This window comes from Erpetoichthys calabaricus, chromosome 12, assembly GCF_900747795.2.
Source record: "Erpetoichthys calabaricus chromosome 12, fErpCal1.3, whole genome shotgun sequence".
NCBI classification, from domain to species: domain Eukaryota; kingdom Metazoa; phylum Chordata; class Cladistia; order Polypteriformes; family Polypteridae; genus Erpetoichthys; species Erpetoichthys calabaricus.
This window is the reverse complement of record NC_041405.2, coordinates 136,895,963-136,919,095: the sequence shown is the minus strand read 5'-3', so window position 1 is coordinate 136,919,095 and position 23,133 is coordinate 136,895,963. Positions and strand designations below refer to the sequence as shown.

At 37.5% G+C, this 23,133-nt stretch overlaps 1 protein-coding gene across 5 annotated transcripts in view; it reads right to left on the bottom strand.

Annotated features, from left to right (window-relative positions):
* The window catches only part of zmp:0000000521 (spindlin-1), a 48,358-nt gene that overhangs the window by 14,221 nt on the left and 11,004 nt on the right, over positions 1 to 23,133 (bottom strand). For 3 of the 5 annotated variants that reach the window (XM_028816360.2, XM_028816361.2, XM_028816362.2), the window contains exons 2-3: positions 15,353 to 15,394; positions 10,362 to 10,609 (exon numbers count right to left, since the gene is read on the bottom strand). In XM_028816360.2, coding sequence (XP_028672193.1) covers positions 10,362 to 10,609; positions 15,353 to 15,372 — 268 coding nt within the window. In that variant the 5' untranslated portion in view covers positions 15,373 to 15,394. The remainder of the gene's footprint in view (positions 1 to 10,361; positions 10,610 to 15,352; positions 15,395 to 23,133) is intronic. The other 2 variants (XM_028816363.2, XM_028816359.2) reach the window with 1 other exon arrangement.

The window sequence follows — 23,133 nt, the reverse complement described above, 5'->3', positions numbered from 1 at the left end:
TAGAGGAACACATTGAAGAAAATAGATCCAAACTGAAAAAACTTGCCGGTCAGCTGGATGACGTTATCAATCAGCTGGATGACGTTAAGCAGGCATTCACGGCTTGAATTGAAACAGCGGAACAATTGGCGTCTAACGCTGATGAAAAAACTACAGCCGCGAATTCCGAATGCAAAAAACTTGTAGACAGACTTGCAGCCCAGGAGGATGGGTGCAGAAGGAACAATATTAGAATTGAAAGTATACCTGAGAAACGAGAAAGTACAAACCCAGTGAAATTTGCAGTAGAATTACTCTGACTTTAAACCAGATACAGAGATGGCAGCAGCTTATCGTATACGCAGTTGAAATACCTTTAAACCCAGGTCTTTTATTGTTCGCTTTGAGCAACTACGATGTAAGCTTGATGTGATGGCACTTCTCAGACACAAGCAAGAGACTATATTTGAAAATAATCTCATCCGTATTTTCCATAACTTCTCACCTTTAACAGCTGCAAAACGAGCAGCCTTCTTCAACATTAAACAGCTGTTACGGAAAGCCGATATCAAATACAGCCTCTTGTTTCCCGCCAAACTGAAAGTGGAAGTTCGTGGCCAATATTATGTATTTTCAAGCAAGGAGGAAGCTGAAAAGGAATCAAAGAAGCTGTTCCCGACACTCTTTTGAAAGACAATAATGAGCCGTATCCTGTAATGGCATGGCAAGGAGCTATCACCTGCTGTCTGATCCACTTGTAAAGATATGGGTATTATAATCATACATCCTTTTCTTTACTTGGACGCTATAAGTTTATGTTTTTAATTACAGTTATAGACATGTGTGGAAGTTATAGACGTTGAGTGTGTGGATGTAATTAAAGTAGGGGTTTTTTTTTTTTCTTCCCTAAAGGAGACTGTTTAACATCATACCCTTGGTTTATTATGTATTTATTATCATGTGCATCCGGCGCCGCCGTGAGTGGCAGCCTTTTCAGCAGCTCTGTGTTATGGAGAATCCACTGCATCCACTAAATAATGTCATCTCCAGACAGAAGAGCAGCTTCAGTGACAGACTGCTGTCACTGTCCTGCTCCACAGACAGATTGAGGAGATCGTTCCTCCCCCAAACTATGCGACTCTTTAATTCCACCAGGGGGGGGGTAAACGTTAATATTTAACATTATACATAGTTATTGTCTGTTTTTTCACCTGTATTATTATCATTCTTTAATTTAATATTATTTATTGTATCAGTATGCTGCTGCTGAAGAATGTGAATTTCCCATTGGGATTAATAAAGTATCTATCTATCTATTATTATTTCTATTATTGCATTAGGATTTACTTTGCTTATCTTAGACCACTTTTCAACACCATTCCCAGGGTTCATTATTTTATTATCTTATTATTTTAAAATTGCTGAAGATTATATTTTAAGCTTAAAGACTATTAATGATTATATTTTTGGCAGATAGAATTTAAACTTTAGCTGCAATAGTTATCTCTACTGTTTAATTTTTAAACGCCGCTGCCGGGTGGGGTGGGAGGGTGTAGAGGGTGGGGCTTGGTTTGTTTTGTTTTGGACATGCTCTGTCTCTCGGTATGTCAGAGGACTGGGACATTGTGAAGTGGGGTCTAGCCTCATGTGGGGAGGCAAAATGGGGGGTGGGGGGATAAGGTGGGGAGAGAAGGAGAGCAGGCTATATCTAATCTATCCTTTTAATCCTTATAATTATAACTATCAACGCAACAATAGGCTGTATGGCAATAACTTGTGGGGAAATTGGAAATTAAGATTAAAACTGCCTCACTGCGAGTTAAGACTATAAAATGACATTAAAAATTCAGAATCAATGTCTCCATGATGGGACAGTTAATTTTGTGAGCTGGAACGTTAAAGGCCTGAATCACGAATTAAAGAGAAAGAAAGTATGCTCTCACCTAACAGGTATCAATGCTAAAATAGTATTTTTACAGGAGACCCACTTACTAAGCAAGGATCAATTCCAGCTACAAAAAGACTGGACTGGCCAAATGTTCCATTCTAACTTTACAAAGAAAACTAGAGGTGTGGGAATTCTCATACATAGAACAGTCCCATTTGTAGCATCAGATGTAGTATCGGATCCTGAAGGGAGATATGTGATGGTCACGAGCAACTTATTTAACTGTAAAATGATTTTGATAAATGTTTATGCACCCAATGTCGATGATAAGGAATTCATGCAAAATCTATTTGCATCCATTCCCAATGTGAACACTCATAAAATTATAATGGCTGGGGACTTTAATTGTGTTTTAAATCCACTCTTAGATAGGACTCCTGCCACAGGGGGGACGACATCTAACACAGTAAAGACAATTACACAGTTTGTAACCGACCACAACTTATCAGACCCCTGGAAGTTTCTAAACCCAAATTGAAGAACATATTCGTTCTACTCACCAGTGCATCATAGCTACTCAAGAATCGATTATTTCTTTATAGATAATAATTTCTTGCCTACGATTAAATTTTGTAAATACGACACAATTGTTATCTCCGATAATGCACCTCTAGTTTTGGAGCTAAAATCATTATGCCCCCCATACTCACCTCGCAGATGGCACCTTAACCCACTTCTGTTAACAGACAGGAACTGTACAGAATTTATATCCAAACAAATTAGCTTCTTCCTAGTGACAAACACACTCTCAGAGGTCTCTACAGGAACACTCTGGGAAATTCTAAAGGCCTTCTTAAGAGGACAGATTATTTTATATATTTCCCACAGAAATAAATTAGAAACCAAGAAAGTGTCAGAGCTAAGAAGCGAAATTACTAGAATAGATGAAGAATAAGCCAGGCGTCCAAGTGAGGCTCTTCATAGGAAAAGGCAGGCTCTGCATACAGAACTCAACATCTTGACAACTAAAGAAACTGAACAACTTATTTATAAATCAAGACATCATTACTACGAACACTGAAAGAAAGCTAATAAGCTTTTAGCTCAACAAATCCTCAAGCAAGAAGTTCGCAATGCAATCCCAGTAATCACCAACACTAATGGAGATGAAATCATTTACCATAAAAATATAATGCACACATTTAGAGACTACTATAAAACCTTATATTGTACTGAGTTTAAAGAACACACAATCTAATGCATTTCTGGATACATTACAGGTACCACAAATAGATACTTTTAGTGCTGAGGAACTGGATAAACCTCTGACCTTATCAGAATTACTAGATGTTATAAAGTCACTTCAAGGCGGGAAATCAGCAGGCCCTGATGGCTACCCAATAGAATTTTATAAGAAATTCTCCACTCAGCTAGCTCCCCTATTATTGGCAACATTTACAGAACCTAGAGACAATCAAATTCTACCTCAAACTTTTCGTCAAGCATTAATCAAAGTCTTTCCTAAACAAAATAAGGACTTGTTACAATGTGCATCATACAGACCAATTTCACTCCTGAATAATGATGTTAAGATACTCTCAAAAATCATAGCTAGAAGGATAGAGAAGGTGCTGCCTTCGGTAATATCACAGGATCAAACTGGATTTATTAAAGGCCGACACTTATCTTCCAATCTTCGACGCCTGTTTAATGTAATATATTCACCAGCAAAGTCAAACACCCCAGAGATATCATTATTATTGGATGCAGAAAAAGCATTAGATATGATTGAATGGAACTACCTTTTCACTGCATTGGAGAAATTTGGGTTTGGCCCGAATATTTTTGCATGGATCAAACTACTGTATACCAGTCCAGAAGCCTCAGTTTGTATTAACAATATTTGTTCAGACTACTTTAAACTAGAACGTGGCACCAGACAAGGATGCCCTTTGTCACCACTGCTGTTTGCAATCGCCATTGAACCACTGGCGGTCCACTGTCAAAATTCTTATCAGATAAAGGGGATTATCCGAGAAGGACTGGAACAGAAAATTTCTCTATATGCAGATGATATGGTTTTATATGTATCAGACCCAGAAAACACTGTGCCTGCAGTTTTAACAGCACTTTCAGATTTTCAAAAGATTTCTGGTCTTAGAATTAATTTGAACAAAAGTATACTCTTTCCAGTGAATTCACAAGCATATAATATCAGATTGGACACCCTACCTTTTACCATAGCAGATCAGTTTAAATACCTAGGGGTAAATATCATAAGTAAACATAAAGCTGTTTACCAAGAAAATTTTGCCATCTGTATGGAAAAAATTAAGCAAGACTTGCATAGATGGTCAACCCTTCATCTCACTCTAGCCGGAAGAATTAACTTTGTTAAGATGTATATCCTTCCTAAGCTGCTTTTTTATTTCAAAACATCCCAATATATATCAATAAATAATTTTTTTAAGCAATTAGATTCAACCATAACCTCATTTATTTGGAACTCGAAACATTCACATATCCGAAGAGCGACCCTACAAAGGCCTGAGGCAGAAGGTGGCATGGCTCTACCTAATTTTCAGTTTTATTACTGGGCAGCAAACATACAAGCCATAAAAACCTGGACACAAATAAATGAACATACACAGGCCTGGTCCGCAATAGAAGTAAAATCCTGTAGCACTTCTTTATATTCCCTGCTATGCGCTGCAATAACTGCAAGTTATCGCCAATATACTAATAACCCAATTGTGCTTCACTCACTCAGAACATGGAACCAAATTAGAAAGCAATTTAAGATGGAAAATCTGATATCTGTGGCACCCCTGCAAGAGAACCACCTCTTTCAACCCTCACAAACATATCCAGTTTTTAATATCTGGAAAAGATTTGGGATTAAATTGCTCAGAGATCTTTATATAGACAACATCTTTGCATCCTTTGAACAATTACATTCCAAATTTAACCTTCCAGCTACACATTTCTTTCACTATCTTCAAATTAGAAACTTTGTCAAACAGAACCTGCCCAATTTTCCTCATCTCGTACCCTCCACCATGCTAGAAAAAATACTGCTCAACTTCGAGGACTTAAGACACCATTTCTGCAATATATCTATACTAATAAAAGGCAAAGCCCTCACTGACTCACTGACTGACTGACTCATCACTAATTCTCCAACTTCCCGTGTAGGTGGAAGGCTGAAATTTGGCAGGCTCATTCCTTACAGCTTACTTACAAAAGTTAGGCAGGTTTCATTTCGAAATTCAAAGTGTAACGGTCATAACTGGAACCTCTTTTTTGTCCATATACTGTAATGGACTGCAGCTCGCTGGCCGTAGGAGGCGGAGTTGCGTATCGCGTCATCACCCCTCCCACGTAATCACGTGAACTTACTGTGAACGCAGTACGTAGAAAACAAGGAACAGCCCCAAAGAGCGCTGAAGAAAACATTCATTACACAATTGAGAAGGCAGCGAAACAATAAGAAGCGAGCGAGTGACGCATACAAGCATATTCATAAGTGCAGCTACGGCGGAAATAAAGCACGGTGTAAACCGTAAGTTTAAATTAAGTTTGGCAAGATTGCTTTTCTTCTGTACAACTATACGTTGCATTCTCAACAGTAAGCTTGCACGACTTGGTCATATTACAACCGGAATGCTGAACTGACAACGTGGTATACAAAGAGAACTATAACAATCGTAATAAACGAACAATAAAACAGCACAGAACCCGTGGACTAAATAAAAAGGCTGCTTCCTTGGTGAAGCAAGGAAAAAGGATGGCCTTATATGGCGTTCATTTATAAAACAGCGGAGAAGCCGTGTAAAGACTGCTTCACAAAAAAACAGCACAGCGCCTTATATGAGCAGGCAGTCAGCTAAAGAAGGGAATCAATAAATAACTATAATCGTAATAAACGAACAAAAAATAGCGGAGAATCCGTGGATTACATAAAGGAAATGGGTACCTGAACAGAAAAGTGAGTCTCAAATACCTACACAATAACTATAAACAATCGTAATAAACGAACAATAAAACAATACAGAACCGCTAAGCAAGGAGAAAGGACGGCCTTATATGGCGTTCGTTTATAAAACAGCGGACAGGCTGTGTAAAGGCAGCTTCACAAAAATACAGATCCTTAACAAATTGTTATTGGTATATTTTCCCTCAATTTAAAAAGGTTTTCTTTTCTTCTTAATTAAAATTTAAAAGCAATACTTCACCGCTGCAAAGCGCGGGAATTTGGCTATATGCAGTCTCACTACAACCTCCTGTGTTTCCGTGCAAATCTGTGACCCAAGCATGACAATATAAAAATAACCATATAAACATATGGTTTCTACTTTGCGGATTTTCACCTTTCGTGGGGGGGGTCTGGAACGCAACCCCCGCGATGGAGGAGGGATTACTGTATTTTCAACCATTCTATGATCTGCTTCTCACAACTGAGGGCACCGTGGTGGATGTTAGCCGACTTGCTGGCCAACCACAAGCGTTACCTGGTAGGTAACCACCATATAATCAGATTGTGATTCAGACTACGAATGCCGTGAATGTAATTACCCTGATCTACATGCTGTCAAATAAACGAACCACACGCCGTGGCGCAATGTTAGGGGCAACAGTTTCAACCATTCTATGATCTGCTTCTCGCAACTGAAAGACGGCACATGGCGGATGTTAGCCGACTTGCTGACCGCAACGTTAGGGGCTTCAACTATGGCGCTGACGCCACATCTCAGTGCCAACACTTTGCAGACTGTACTTAAAAGACACGCCCTCCTCACTGGACAGTTAAAAACACCAATCAAACTAACGATGACATCAAGTATTACCCAATCAAAAGTAGGAAAGGAGGCATCTTCATAAAATGCGTGTGGGATGATTTGCATGAGACGCTGCTTTAAAAAAAAAATGATAAAAAAAATACGGGATAAATCCCGTCCAGTATTGATTCAAAACGGGACGCGCAATTTCATTCTCAAACGCGGCACAATTCCGTATTTTAAAGGACGGGGGGCAACCCTACAGTGCCAGGTAACCACCCATACAATCAGATTGTGATTCAGACTAGGAATGCAATGAATGTAATTACCCCGATCTACATACAAGGCGAAAGTCTTGCAACATTCAAAGATGATGGTTTGGGATAAGTACACCATACAACATAAAAGAGCTTATGAAGCCTTGAACCGAAAAAAGCAAGATCTCAGAGATCGTAAAAAAAAAAATAGGAGGTAATTTCGTTTTACTCGCTGTAGATTTTAGTCAAACATTACCAGTTATTCCACGAGGGAGACCAGCAGATGAACTCAACGCGTGTTTAAAATCCATGCTTCTCCCACGCTCGGTTATATGTCGCGTGTTCTCGGGTAGGTGCACCAAAAAATGTATACATTTAAGCATGTAATGGGCAAACAAAAAATGAGGTATACCCGAAGGCACTGCAGTAGTACTTAATGTAACTTTACTTCTTAAATGTTAATGTTTTACTGTTTAATAATTTATACGCTTCTTATATGTTGTTCAAATTCTTTTCTCAAAATACCACTGACAGCGCAATGCACGATAACATGGAGTGAATACACCATACGCATCCGCCCACGGCTGCCCTGCTGTGCGCAGATAGGAGTTGATTGTACAATAAAATAAAATAAAGATAAAAAGAGTAAAACAATCATCACCCATAAAGCGTGTGTGTGTGTATATATGTGTATATATATATATGTTGATATGTGGATGTGTATATGTATATATATATGTAGATATGTATATATATGTGTATATGTATATATATGTTTATATGTGTGTGTGTGTATTTTATATATATAAAACTCAGCAACACTCATAACAATGACAACACAATTACATTGACAATCATGTTACGTTATTTTTAAAATGTTTCCTTTTTTTTTCATAACCTCTTTAACACACTACTTCTCCGCTGCGAAGCGCGGGTATTTTGCTAGTATATATATATATGTGAATATGTATGTATGTATGTATATATGTATGTCTATATTTATAAATATATATATATGTGCATATGTATATATATATGTGTATATATATGTACATATGTATATATTTATGTGTATATATATGTACATATGTATATATATATGTAGATATGTAAATTTGTATATGTATATATATGTATATGTGGATGTGTATATATATGTATATATATGTATATGTAGATATGTATATGTATGTATATGTTTACATAACCTCTTTAACACACTACTTCTCCGCTGCGAAGCGCGGGTATTTTGCTAGTAAAATTTTATTAGAGTCCCTTTCTTTTAAAGATCCAAGAAGACAATGGGAAAAAGATCTCTTAATATATCAGAAATGGAGTGGAAGGTAGCAATGCTGAGAATTCACTTGAGCTCCATATGCACAAAGTATAGAATTATTCAACTCAAAATTATATATCAAGCTCATCTGTCTCACTTAAAACTGTCCAATATGTTTCCTGGGCAAGATCCAACCTGCGAACGCTGCAACCAAGCTCCTGCCTCACTGGGTCACATGTTTTGGGCCTGCACCAAATTAACTTTATTTTGGACCAAAATTTTTAAGTGCCTTTCAGACAGCCTTGGTGTCACAATCCCTCCTAACCCACTAATAGCTGTGTCTGGTGTTCTTCCACATGGATTTGAAATGGATAAGGACAAGCAAACTGTGATTGCATTCACTATACTTTTGGCACGCAGACTTGATTTTGTTAAATTGCAAGAATCCTAACTCTCCTCTAATAAGTCAGTGGGAAACAGATGTTTTATTTTATTTGAAATTGGAAAAAATCAAATTCTCAGTTAGGGGATCTGTACAGAATTTTTTCAAAACCTGGCAGTATTTAATCAATAATATTTTAGAATAAGAAGAATTTTCTTTTCCTTCTCCATTTATCTTTTTTTTGCCCTATTAAACTCAATAATTTAGGCATGTTTACAAGCCTTAAGTATTACTCCTTTGACCATGCTCTCCTTCTCAGGGGTGGGGTTTGATTTGCTTTCAATCCTATTTTTTGTAAAAAAAAATTGATCTATATGTATGGAATGATTACAATAAAATTAATAATAAAAAAAAAGAAAAAAAAAAAAGAAACTGCAGTATCCAGAAGTGCAGAGAATTGTGCGCATAGACTCAAGGCTGTCATGGCTTCCAAAGGAGCATTTAATAAGTACAGTACTGACTTGTAGGGCATGAATGCTTATGTGATCGATTAGTTTCGGTTTTATATTTGTAATTAATTTAGAGTATTCTGCACAGATCTGTTTTAATTTTCACATTAAAGAATCCTTTTTGTCGATGTCAAATTTAATGAATTGTGGTTCAATGTTGTACAGCAGTAATAGCCGAGAACGTCCAAGGGGTGAATACTTTTTATGCGCACTGTACTAACTCTGGCACCATTGATTCCTGCTTAATGCTTTTCTCTTCTGTGCCGAGAAAGAAACTCACTGATCCATTCTGCCATTCTTAAAAATGTCTTTTTTGAGCATGGAGTAGAAGGAACTGGAGATTAACCTAGAAGGAATGAAGGTCATATTAAAAGTCATGGACTAGAACAGCAGTGTGGATATTATACCCTGCAATTTAACCGCTTTCCTCATTAAATTTACAATAATTTCACATGGTCAATGAACTGAACTGAACTGAATTACCTTGCTTCACTGCCTTGAGCATTGGAATCATTACACAGTCCTGGTCAACTGGCACATAAATGTGATTAACAACAGTTCAAAGCATCACAACTAAAAGGAAAATTAACAGCACATGGACTCATACCAAATCATAACCAACAGATTGGTTCTTGATTAGAAATTTAACCAAAAGAACGGAACCAATCAGTGATGGTAAAAAGGTCCAAGAGAATGTCAAGGTGACTGATGTCAGTTTTATATGAAAAGCTGCATTCAAATGTAAATTGACATGCTTTGTGTTACTCTTTTGCTTGCTATTGTTAATGCTGAGAAACATAATGCACACTGATTGAAAAGAATCAAGTCTGATATTTTTATAACTCTAAATTTAGTTAGAGAACACAGAGAGAAAAACAGACTCCTCGGCCATTATTACACATTAAAAGTTAAGAAACTCATACTGATATAGTAATTACTGTTCTTTAGTACAGCTGTAGTGTCCCAGGTTCAAATCCTTAGGTACTGCCTGTGTGCAGTTCACATGTTCTATTGTTGCTTTCATACATTTCCATGAGTAGTCTAGTTTTCCTTGCACATCTCAACTACAACTCTAAATCAGCTCTATGAACATTAAGTACAAGTGTTTGTGGTTATGCCTTGCAATGGACTGGATTCCCCATCCATGGCTCATTCGTGCCTTTCACCTGATGATGCTGGAACGGCTATCAGCTTCCCACTACACTGAACAAGTAGATTGAAAATAGAGTTAATTTTTTAAGTGTGTACTTGTAATGCTTTTTTATGCAAACCAATTAATTAGCAGTACTCACCCACTTTCTCTTCTAGGACCTGTAGCCGGGAGACCCTGTCATCTTTGAAGAGCTCAATTCCATACACACAGTCAAATCCGTCATATTTGACCATGTACAGTGAGGGGTTTACAGTAAGTCGGTCCAGGACAGTCCCCTTCCACTTGGTCAGGGTACCCTTTTCTCTCCAGCTGTGTTGAATGCGTGATCCTAGGATGCTGTTAGGGTCAGGGGTGACAGGTTCACTTAACTCTCCACTGCTTCGCTTTCTGTTTAAAGAGAAACATTGAGAATAGGAGGCATGAGAAGATCAGAAAGTGGCAGAAAAAAAAATGATGAAATGTTAAGTAACAGGGACATGTAGGCTTCAAGACTGTTTGATGAGATTAAAAGAAATTAACAAAATAAAAACTACTCAGCCACACAATAAAAGAGAAATGAAGAAAGAAATCAAAAGGACAGATGCAGCCCAAAACTGATGAAAGTCATATACTCTGTTAAAACAAATTTATCCAAGGCTAACTTTACATGCAGTCTCTTTTACATATTCAATAAACAACATCTGCTTAACAAGGTCACTACACTGTTCCTGTTATCAGCTCCAAGCCGTCTGGTCAAGGTGCAGCTTAATCTGGCAACTGAAGAATTTCTAAACACTCACTGCATTAAAAGAAAAGGCTTGAGCCACGTGGCAGGCCATGAGACACACTGTGATGCTGGCAATTTAAGACTAGGTCTATGGAGGATACCATAACCTATCACAATATACTAAAGCTTCAGCAATCATGTTGCATTTATATCACTATCACATACTACATGCTTAAGTTGCTTATGAAAGGGACCCTGAGGAGGGGGAAACAGCCAGGAAAAGGTAGGTTTGGTATTAGGAAAAACTGCAGCAAAAAACTGGACCATGTGAGCTGAGGGGAAAATAAAATACTTGTGCAGTAACAGGTAAATGAATATTTACATCGAACAGTTAATGTTTGAGACTAACATTCAAGAACTGCTAAGAGAAGAAAAAAAAAAAAGTAAAAGTAAAAACATAATTGAGCCCATAGTGGGGTTTATTATTTATTATTTATTTATGCATGGTGGCCATCCTGAATCATTTATGACTAGAACAATCTAAATAAATTTAATTTGACATGGTTAATATTTGAAATGTATAGTTTTTTTTGTTAGTTTTTTTTTTAATTATTGCTTTGTAATATGTGTCTACTGTGTCATTCTACCACAAAGTGTATTGTCAGTACATTACACATTTCTGCACCAGACTGTTTCACTGTAAGGGCAGGGATTTCCAAGTTCTGTCCAGTCCAACTTCTCAATGGCTGCAAGTTTTCATCCCAAACAATTTCTTCTTTTATTTGGACTCCTCCATTACTTAAGCATGCTTTTATTTTCCCGTTTCTATGTTTTCTTGCGTCAATCCAGAAATTACAAACTTGCTACTCTAAATTATTTTTGGTGGAAGCAAGCATCTATGTGTATTAAACAAGAATGAAGTCTTTCTGTTTATCTTGCCATTTATTTTTTGTAATATTCAAGTTACTTAACAATTATTTGCTAATAAGTACAGAAGTGGATAAACTGAAGTATTGCATTTCAGCATTCAGTGTCCATTCCTGTCATTGTTAATAGTGTAAGTATTCTGACACGAGTAAGAATATAAAGTGTATTTTAAAAAATAAGCATTTAAAGTTTTGGCAAAAAATTATTTTTTTGTATAGTAAATGCAAGTACAGTGGAACCTCGAGATACGATCACCTCTGTATACGAGAAATTCAAAATATGAGGAAAGTATGAGCGAAAAATTCAGATCTAAATGCGAGCATTGGCTCGCGTAACGAGCCACGAGCCAGGCTGTGGGTATAGCTCGCGGCTTAGCGAGGGGGCGTGGTAGCAGTTGCGAGCCGCGATCTGCGGTGTCTGCGTTTCTCACTTAAGTGCACAGGTGGGAAACTACCCACATCCATGATTGTTCCTGTGGCTGATGGGCTGCAGCTGCCATGTCCTCCCAGCATATATAGAGAAGCGCGAGCCGGTTAAGGGGGAGAAGAAGTAAAAGAAAAGAGAGGAGAGAGAGCGCAGGCAGGCAGGCGGTGCGGGAGAGCGAGCGAGCGAGTGCAGGCTCGCGTGTAGCTGAACAGTGAGCTGAACAGGCGAGCCAAACAGCTGAAGCAGGACGGTGTAGAGAAGGTCAGCTGCATTAAGAGTGTCTCGCCTGTTGCAGAGCCCACAGGTGAGACGCTAACAGAGAAGAAGCACCGGGGATTGTCATCTGTTTTTTAAAGACTGCATCCTTTTGACGTTTTAACCTCGTGTTAAAGGATTGTTATTCTTGTGTATTTTAAACCTCCACTTCACAACTGTTTTAAGGATTATTTATTTAAAGATTTATTGAATGCTCTACTGCACTTTGGACACCTGTTTTGATTCTGTTAATAATCAGTTATATTATTTACCAGTGTTATTTATTAAAGGTAGACTACAGTATATATAATTTATCAGTGTTATTTGTTAGGAAAATTGATTTTTATGTTAATATATTTGGGGTGCGGAACGGATTAACTGGATTTCCATTTTTTTCAATGGGGAAGTTTTGTTCTAGATACGAGAAATTCGCTATACAAGCTCAGTGCTGGAACGAATTAAACTCGTATCTAGAGGTTCCACTGTATTGTACTTTCTGAATGCAAAATAAGAAAAAGATTTAGATTCACTAACACTTAGACATCAAAATACAAAGGTCTGTAAAACCACACACATTTGCTTTATATGTGAAACTGCATAATGAAGTTTCCTAGTGTATTGTACTGCGGTGGGCTGGCACCCTGCCCGGGGATTTGTTCCTGCCTTGAGCCCTGTGCTGGCTGGGATTGGCTCCAGCAGACCCCTGTGAACCTGTGTTAGGATATAGTGGGTTGGATAATGGATGAATGGATGGATACTGTATTGTATTAAAATTCAGTGAAATGCTGAGTAATATCTTATGACAATATATCGATCAAACCGTTTCATCCATAGAATAATTTCACAAAATGTAACTTCTGTGAAGCTATAGGTCTTCCCTTGACAACTCCCCTTACCAGCACTATTCTCACACTGGAGAGTGGCTAAAGAGGTGGAATGTATGTGCATGAATACAGTACATTAAGGATTTAAGAACAGGGACTGTGGTGATTTTGCAAGTTAAAGAATCCCTGTTGTACAGAACTTGCTCCCAAAATATTGACAGTGCAATACCCCGACAGCTAAATATTAATATTGCGCTAAACTTCTACCACTGGAAAAATGTATCTGGAAAATAGGAGCTCTGTACCACAGTCACTAATGACCCCTAGAGATGGACAGCAGACCAGTGCAGAGCAGAAATGTGTTAATACTGTGTGAAACGTGGAGCATATCTAACATCTTCAGAATGCACTCAAGAACATATTATCCTTCAGAATTTAAGCACTTTTGGGCCTGGCCAGTAATTGGGTTGTTGCTGTGAGTGGTGAAGGTGAGGCCATTAGGGAAGCATACCCTGTGGTTTGTTTGTGGATCCCAATGCCTCAGTGCAGTGATTGGGACAGCGTGATTTTAAACTTGGTGCCATCCTTCAAATGGGATGTAAAATTGAGACTCTGACATTTTGTGGTCACAAAAGATCCCATTTCTTTTAGAAAAGAAGTAGGGTGTTGACCGATGTCCTGGTTAAATTGTCCACACACGGGCTGGTCATTCTGTTCCTCTAATCATCCCCTGTCTTTAACTGGTGAACTATCTTTTTCACCCCCTACTAGCTAATGTGTGGCAAGAGTATTGGCGCATAAATGATTGCTGTCACATCATCCATGTGGATACTGCACATTGGAGATGGGTGAAGTGGTTCCCCTCTGTCTATGTATAGTGCTTACAGAAGGTTAGAAAAACGCTATATAAACGCAATTGATTATTATCATCTTACTGTGGTGGATCAGATACAGTGTAGTTGTGTGACATTAGCGCAGGCTGGACAAACTTCCTGGAGTCTAGTAACAAGGTTATAACATCATGCTAAGGTGGGGAGGCAGTTTTACTAACATGACTTGTTGTTTATTTCACCGACTGCCTTTAGGACCAAAAAGGTCCATGCCTTTCAAAATACTATTAACTCCAAGCTTTTTAGTAAAAGGACTTGATTTTCAAAGCAGGCTATGGTTATATCCTCTTAAAGAAGCGTTTGAAACATTAAATCAGACACCTCTGTTAAAGCCTGGCTACAGTTTAAAACCTTTCAGGATAAAAGAGGGGAAGACAGGTATATGAACCGATAGGACCTAGCAAACAATCTACAACAGGCCAGCCCTGAATGCTACCAGACAGGGGATCTCATTGAAAACCTTGCAAAAGTGTTGTGCACCCGTCAGCACTGGTAGAAATCTGTGCAGGTTCAGTATTCCTTGGTAACAGATCTCCATGGGACCACCATGACTACAGTAAAGAGGCATAGAGGAAGCCTTCATACCAAAAAGGCATATTTTGTTTAATTGTGAACTATTCGTTTTCTTCTTTACTGAATGGTTTTTTTACTTTGCTCTTTTTTCGCTTTATTGCTTTAACCAGTGCAGATTATAACCCCTCCTTGTTTAATTCTGGTATTTACCTAGACAAATTTAGATATGCTTTTTAACTCCTCTTCGTACCCATCTTTATTACATTGTTTCACTTAATTGTACTAATTGCTAACTATATTGAGTCCTGCATCACAATTCTGGATCTTCTTTATAGTGCTTTTTGATGGCGCAATCTATTAATAGCCCCATATAAAATAAAAACTGATATGTTTATTAATTTATTTGGGTGTCTATGGATTCATCAATTAATGAGAACCCGTGTGAAGAATTGTACTTTTCACCTACGGTTAAGTGAAATTCAGGCAATGAACTTGTGCGAATGACCCCATGAGCTTTAAAATATCATTGCACTTCTATTCATACAAACAGAAACACAGAATATTGATTTTTTTGCCAATAAGGTCATACCTGCCCTTTTTCTTGGACATGTTTCCATATATTCACGCAGCACTGTGAACAGAAATAGATGAAATTATATTAGGACAGATATGTTAGCATTAACATCAGTTGAAGCACAAGTGCCTGCATTGTGTACAGTCATTGCTAACACCAACATGTATTTGGAGCTTCTGAGAGGAGGTTCTGTTGCCAAAGTAAATATTTCAGGACAAAGCTAAATGGCTTAGCCTTCCACATCTGCTCTTTTTAACAGGCAGATTACGTTCACTTATGACAAGACTATTTACCAAGTTATGTGGTTGAATACATGTATTTGAGTTTGCCCTGTTAGGAACGCAATCTGCTTGTTGAATAAATGCAAGCAAATCCCCTTGTGACCTCTGAGAATATGTTGCCTAAACCTATGTCCATACTCCTGCTCACCCATCTCTCTCACACAATACAGAGTGTTTCAGTTTTACAGATTTGTGCATGTCAGGACTTCTGCCTAAGAGTACTTGGTTGCCATGTGTCCATGACAAATATCCAAATCCTAAATTTCATCAAGTCCAAAAATAAAATTGCACAATATACAGTTTATACTGTAACATTCCCAAACCCAGTTAATACAAGTCATGTTTAAAGCCTATCCTGACAGCATTGGACCAAACCTGAGTATTCACACACCAATATACTCAAATGAAGCAAACAGTTCCTTAAAACATAAAAATCATGCTTGGAAGTTTGTAAGCCCTTCTAGATGGTGATTGTTTAAGAGACCAGAGTCATATAATATCTCTGTATCTAAATGAATATACAGAATTAATATTCTAAATAAGTGATTTTCCACACAAGAAAACATATTTGAATTTATAGATTATATTAGACGGTGATATTTAACAAATCACTGAAAATATATGCACCTCCTGTAGCAGCAGTAATTTCACACAGCTACATCCTACAGCCAATAGTAAGTCTCTAACAGCATGATGGAGGAATTGTTATTTCTTACAAAACTCTGCTAACTCTGTTTGGTTTCAAATAGTGATGTTTGTCTGAGTTTGGACAGTGAGTGAGCTTGAGTTTAGTGCAGAAGCTTACATTTTAAATCGGAAAAGGAAAAAATAAAGAATTTTACATTGCTGCTTAGTAAACAATAGGCTTGGTAGTTTAAAAATGAAATTTGTCTTTTTACTTGTAAACTTGTTAAGCATACTAGCCTTGTATCTTGTATCAAAATAAATACATGCTCAGGGCATCACGAGGGGGTTTGGTGGGCACCACAGAAATTTTCTATTGCCAGAATTACCGTGGACCATATGGTTCAAAACTGAAAATGATGCAACTGAACCAGGTTCCACAAAAAGTGGCTCCAGCATTAAATTAAAAAATTACATTAATTTTATATTATATATATACAGTTATGTCCATAAATATTTGGACAGGGACAACTTTTTTCTAATTTTGGTTCTGTACATTACCACAATGAATTTTAAATGAAACAACTCAGATGCAGTTGAAGTGCAGACTTTCAGCTTTAATTCAGTGGGGTGAACAAACCGATTGCATAAAAATGTGAGGCAACTAAAACATTTTTTTAACACAATCCCTTCATTTCAGGGGCTCAAAAGTAATTGGACAAATTAAATAACTGGAAATAAAATGTTCATTTCTAATACTTGGTTGAAAACCCTTTGCTGGCAATGACAGCCTGAAGTCTTGAACTCATGGACATCACCAGATGCTGGGTTTCCTCCTTTTTAATGCTCAGCCAGGCCTTTACTGCAGCGGCTTTCAGTTGCTGTTTGCTTGTAGGCCTTTCTGTCTGAAGTTTAGTCTTCAACAAGTGAAATGCATGCTCAATTGGGTTAAGATCAGGTGACTGACTTAGCCATTCAAGAATTTTCCACTTCTTTGCTTTAATAAACTCCTGGGTTGCTTTGACTGTATGTTTTGGGTCATTGTCCATTTGTATCATGAAACGCCGCCCAATCAATTTGACTGCATTTAGCTGGATTTGAGCAGACAGTATGTCCCTGAACACCTCAGAATTCATTTGGCTGCTTCTGTCCTGTGTCACATCATCAATAAATATTAGTGTCCCAGTGCCACTGGCAGCCATGCACGCCCAAGCCATCACACTGCCTCCACCGTGTTTTACAGATGATGTGGTATGCTTTGGATAATGAGCTGTTCCACGCCTTCTCCATACTTTTTTCTTGCCATCATTCTGTTAGAGATTGATCTTGGTTTCATCTGTCCAAAGAATGTTTTTCCAGAACTGTGCTGGCTTTTTCAGATGTTCTTTAGCAAAGTCCAATCTAGCTTTTCTATTCTTGAGGCTTATGAGTGGCTTGCACCTTGCAGTGCACCCTCTGTATTTACTTTCATGCAGTCTTCTCTTTATGGTAGACTTGGATATCGATACGCCTAGCCCCTGGAGAGTGTTGTTCACTTGGTTGGCTGTTGTGAAGGGGTTTCTCTTCACCATGGAAATGATTCTGCGATCACCCACCACTGTTGTCTTCCGTGGATGTCCAGGTCTTTTTGCGTTGCTGAGTTCACCAGTGCTTGCTTTCTTTCTCAGGATGTACCAAACTGTAGATTTTGGCACTCGTAATATTGTAGCAATTTCTCAGATGGGTTTTTTCTGTTTTCGCAGCTTAAGGATGGCTTCTTTCACCTGCATAGAGAGCTCCTTTGACTGCATGTTGTCCGTTGACAGCAAAATCTTCCACATGCAAGAACCACACCTCAAATCAACTCCAGGCCTTTTATCTGCTTAATTGATAATGACATAACGACGGACTTGCCCACACCTGCCCATGAAATAGCCTTTGAGTCAATTGTCCAATTACTTTTGAGCCCCTGAAATGAAGGGATTGTCTTAAAAAAATGTTTTAGTTGCCTCACATTTTTATGCAATCGTTTTGTTCACCCCACTGAATTAAAGCTGAAAGTCTGCACTTCAACTGCATCTGGGTTGTTTCATTTAAAATTAATTGTGGTAATGTACAGAACCAAAATTAGAAAAAAGTTGTCTCTGTCCAAATATTTATGGACCTAACTGTATTTTATATATTTAATATTATATATATATATATATATATACACATACATATATACATACACACACATATGCAATAATAAAAGTACTAATAAAACAGTAATAATAGAGGTTAATGATATATATTAATCTGGTAACTGCAACACTCCAAGTAACTGTCCACCGAGGCTCACGTGATTGTTCTCGTCTTGGTCAAGTTGGCTGTGCCGTTCAGTCGTCCACAGAGAGTGAGTGCAGCTCACATATATGGGGTCACCAAAATCTTTTAAGTGCTTATGGGCTCTAAAGGTCTTAATCCGACCCTGAATTTCTTGATGAACATCTTAAGTAAATTTGATACATTTGTGGCTTTCTGTAAGGATGTGTACTGTGTTTAATATTTGTATAGATGTTGGTAAAAAAAACAAGTACTTATTAAAAAGATAATCCATATTAATAAGTACATCTCAAGAATTAGAAATGTCTAGTTGGTACAACCATCCTTAACATCACCTACCATAAATTATGCTATTATTACAACAACCTCATATACTTAGGGTGCCACATATATCTGGATATCATCCATCCATCCGTTTATATATTTTCTGTGCTAGACTTGAGGAAGACAATTATTATCCCAAATAATATTATTATCTATTATTCCAAACAGAAACTTATTTGCAGCAGAAAAGTGCAAACAGAAAAAGTCTTAATACAAACAAGAAATAAGGCAATAGACAGAAAATTTCATTTTTATAGTCAAAAACACACACCATTTCTTACATAAAAGAATACTGAATTTTAACTGTATACTAGAGTTACTCTAGCCACTAGTATTTGAAATGCATATAGCATAGCAATAAATGGGGTATACTGCTTTTGAATCTTAGAAATCTAAACCTGTAGCTTTATGGCAACAAATGAAACTTTGGAAATAGAGGACGGCTTTAGTTTGACAGAATCAAGTTGGTCTCCTTTTTAACATATTTTTGATAAAGGTCAGTGAAATGTGACGTCTGCCAACCAACCATTTTAGTATTTATTTTGATAATGTTTTTGAGACCTTTTTGGTCTTAATAATAAAATTAATTTCCTGCTTGTTATCTAAATAGGCAGCTCCTCACCTGGCAACCAAAGTATCAAGGAGTGAAGCAACCCTGCATAAAAAATGTTGTTCTGAAATGAAAACCAGGTCAGTAAAGAACAGCACATTAACTTAATGCTGTGTTCTTAGATGCCGAGAGAAAACTGGAATTCCAGGAAGAAACCTGCAGAGTGAACATGCAAATGTTATACAAAAGACACTGCACCCATGTGAATGGCTCAGATTACACATGCAAAAAGATGCATCAGTGATGAATCATGACATGAGCATTTTGTTTCATACAGAAAGATGGATATTTACCCATTCAGAAAGGGAGATATTTTCCATCAAAGATGGGCATGGCAAGGTATATAAGGGTAAGCCCACTGTAATACTATCCATGTGTCAAAAAAACATGGAAATTACTACATTAATATTTGTACTTTAAGCTTTAAACCATTCAAATAGTGATATGTGACAATAATCATATGCAAGAGTCAGCCAGAGCCAGAGGTGGCCCTGATAGGTTCATACTGAGAAATATTATTATTCTTTCAAATCTGCTTAATCCAATTCATGTAGTAGGGACAACATTCTTTTCTGGGAGTAACAGGTGCAAGGCTAGGAACCCAACTGCACAGGATGGCAGCTATCTACTGAATATATTCAAAGATACAGTGTTTTACACTTTGATTACTCAAAATTGAATTTAAAAGTCCCAAATCATCTCAATCAACTTTATGCTGTTCCAAGTTATCATTATGCAAAGTTGTAAGATTTAGATACCAGAATGCTCCTGAATGGCTTATTTATATTTTTAGATTCTATCGTACTCAGTAAATGAGAAGACGTTTTTACTTTTCAAATGATTACTGCTTTTCCCAACTTATTCAGTAAATTTGGAGGAGCTGGCCAACATAACAGGGTATGCATTTTTGCGTTCTCGGCCATGTAGTACATTGGGAAAGCAAGTACTAAACTACAATGAAACAACATAAAAAAAAAAGTTAAAATAGAATTGGACATGGGTGAAATGCATCACAGGCTTTTGATTATTTGGGTATTTAATTCACTTGAAAACTAAACTAATACTAAATCTACCTTGTATATCTTGAGGAAGGAAAACCCATGCAGACAAATGGAGAATAAATGGACTACATACAGACATAGGATTTGAACCTTGGACAGAGGATCCATAAGGCGCCAGTGCAAGCCACCGTATCACCCATATGAATATGTCACTGTTTAACAAGTATTAATTGTAAACAAGTACTGTACTGTGAAGACACCAAAAATGTTAATGCATGTAGACAACGAAGCATTTGCTTCACATTTTAACAAATACACATACACTGAAGCATTTAAGTCAAAATATTGTTTCAGATAACAACTCTACCCTAGCTTAAGGGAATGGGTGAGAATTGCAAGCTATTTTGCAACTGTCAGGCTCACAGCTAGACCTCGAGTGTGTCATCTGTGCAACAGAATTCACTTTTCACATGTCTGTGGGGAAAAAAAACCTAGGGTTTGCAAACACTATGTTGCCACTACATTTTGCCTTCTCTCAAAGGAAATTTAAACTGGTGAATTACCAATGCCAGTATCAGCAACATGCAGGTAAAGCCAGTTAATTCTGCTTGCAGTTCACCTGTTGCTGTGTCTTTTGAAAAGTGTTTCTTTAGTGCTTGTCACCAAGCGTTAGTCTTTCCAAAGGAGCTAGCTACTGTATGTGCCTGTCATATTTTTTCATGCTGTAAAATGTCTAGACATATTGGCATACATGGTGTGCTCTTAGTCTAATGCTGCCTGCAAATTGATTTCCTTTTCTAGGTATGATGATCCTTTTCACAAAATTCTAACGCATTATCCCTCTCATTGCCCCAATATATTTTATACAGGAAAAATAACATTGGATATATTGATTTAATCCATGTAGACACCAAAAATAAACTGACAACAATATTATATTAGATTCCTTTATAACACATATAAACAAAGGCTTCTCTTTCAAGGCACTTTTCTTTTTAAATAGATCTCATAAGAGCAAGCACAAGTGTATGCAGGAATGTGCATAGGATGGAGTAGCAGCCTACGTTTTGCCTTGTGAATGATGTTGCCGGAACACACTTGAGTCTTCTGTAATTAAATTAAGGATGTTTGAAAATGGATGAATGAAAATATAGTCTGCCCTATAGGTAATTCACAATAACAATCTGCACAGACTCAGGCCCATTTTTTATTCATAGCAGAGTTTAAATATTAAATATAGTGTGCTGCTTCAAATACACACTGTCAGGCTGTGTAACAGACATCTATTTAAAAAAACACTATTGTATAATCCTACAATTTTACCATAAATGCTTTACAAGTCAAAAAACACATTCATCAACAGGGTGGCGCTGCTGCCTCGCAGTAAGGAGACCTGGGTTCGCTTCCCGGGTCCTCCCTGCATGGAGTTTGCATGTTCTCCCCGTGTCTGCGTGGGTTTCCTCCCACAGTCCAAAGACATGCTGGTTAGGTGCACTGACGATCCTAAATTGTCCCTTGTGTGTGCGGGCCCTGTGGTGGGCTGGCGCCCTGCCCGGGGATTTGTTCCTGCCTTGCGTCCTTTCTGGCTGGGATTGGTTCCAGCAGACCCCGTGACCCTGTGTTAGAATATAGAGGGTTAGATAATGACTCACTGACTGACATTCATCAACTGATGTTATACTATGTATTGGGGATTCCCACATTCAGTCATTAAGGGTTGCAGCACCTGCCAATTCGTATTCCAGTTCAGTTTGGTAATTAGAAGATAACTAATGCTGATGAAGCACTTACTGTTCAGGCAAATTTTGGGGCAAAATTTTCAACCCTTATTTGCTTATTTTATTCTTAAACAGCAGCATTCCATTTTTAATTCTTGTTTGGACTACCTTTCATTTATAGGATGATGGATTTAGATTTATAGGGTCATTACTGTCACATAAACAGAATACAATTATATTCTAACTTACATGTGCTAATGGTTTTTAATCGTTAAAAAGGTGAAACTCTAAAAAAATGCTTTATTTTATTTTTATCCTTTCTACTGAAAACATATTCTGTCCACTGATTCTTTGATGTTTGATCAAGAAAGTGCGATTAGCTCTTCCATATTATTGATAACTGCTATAATGCCGCACATATGTTTACACAAAAATGTCCTCAAGTTTTACAAGCATGCTGTGCTGTTGGCTCAAATTTATGATGTCAGACGTCTGACACAAAGCAGCTGACTTTTGAAACATTATTGTAGTTTTATGAACTTTTGATGATGGCACAAGAGAGTCTCCAAGTTACCCATGCAAAATATTGACTCCTGACTCCAGAAGCCAGAAGTGAAAGAGCTCTGAACTCACTTTTTAGAGACAAGAAACTGAACTGTAAAAAAGGTTCAACTGTAAAAGTTGTCTTGGAGACAGGATGACCATATTTTACTTAGATTAGCATTATAAGATCAACAAGAAGACAAGAGTCGGGGAAAAGTCAAAACAATAAGGCTCAGAATTATGGCTCGCGCATGAAGGAATGCAAGAAATAGGCCGCTTAGAAAGGACAAACATTCTAGTAGTACCAAGTTGTATGGAGTTCACACATTATTTTGCTTTTCTTTATGGCACTATCTATTTGAATAATGCTTAATGAAGTGTAAGACTTCGG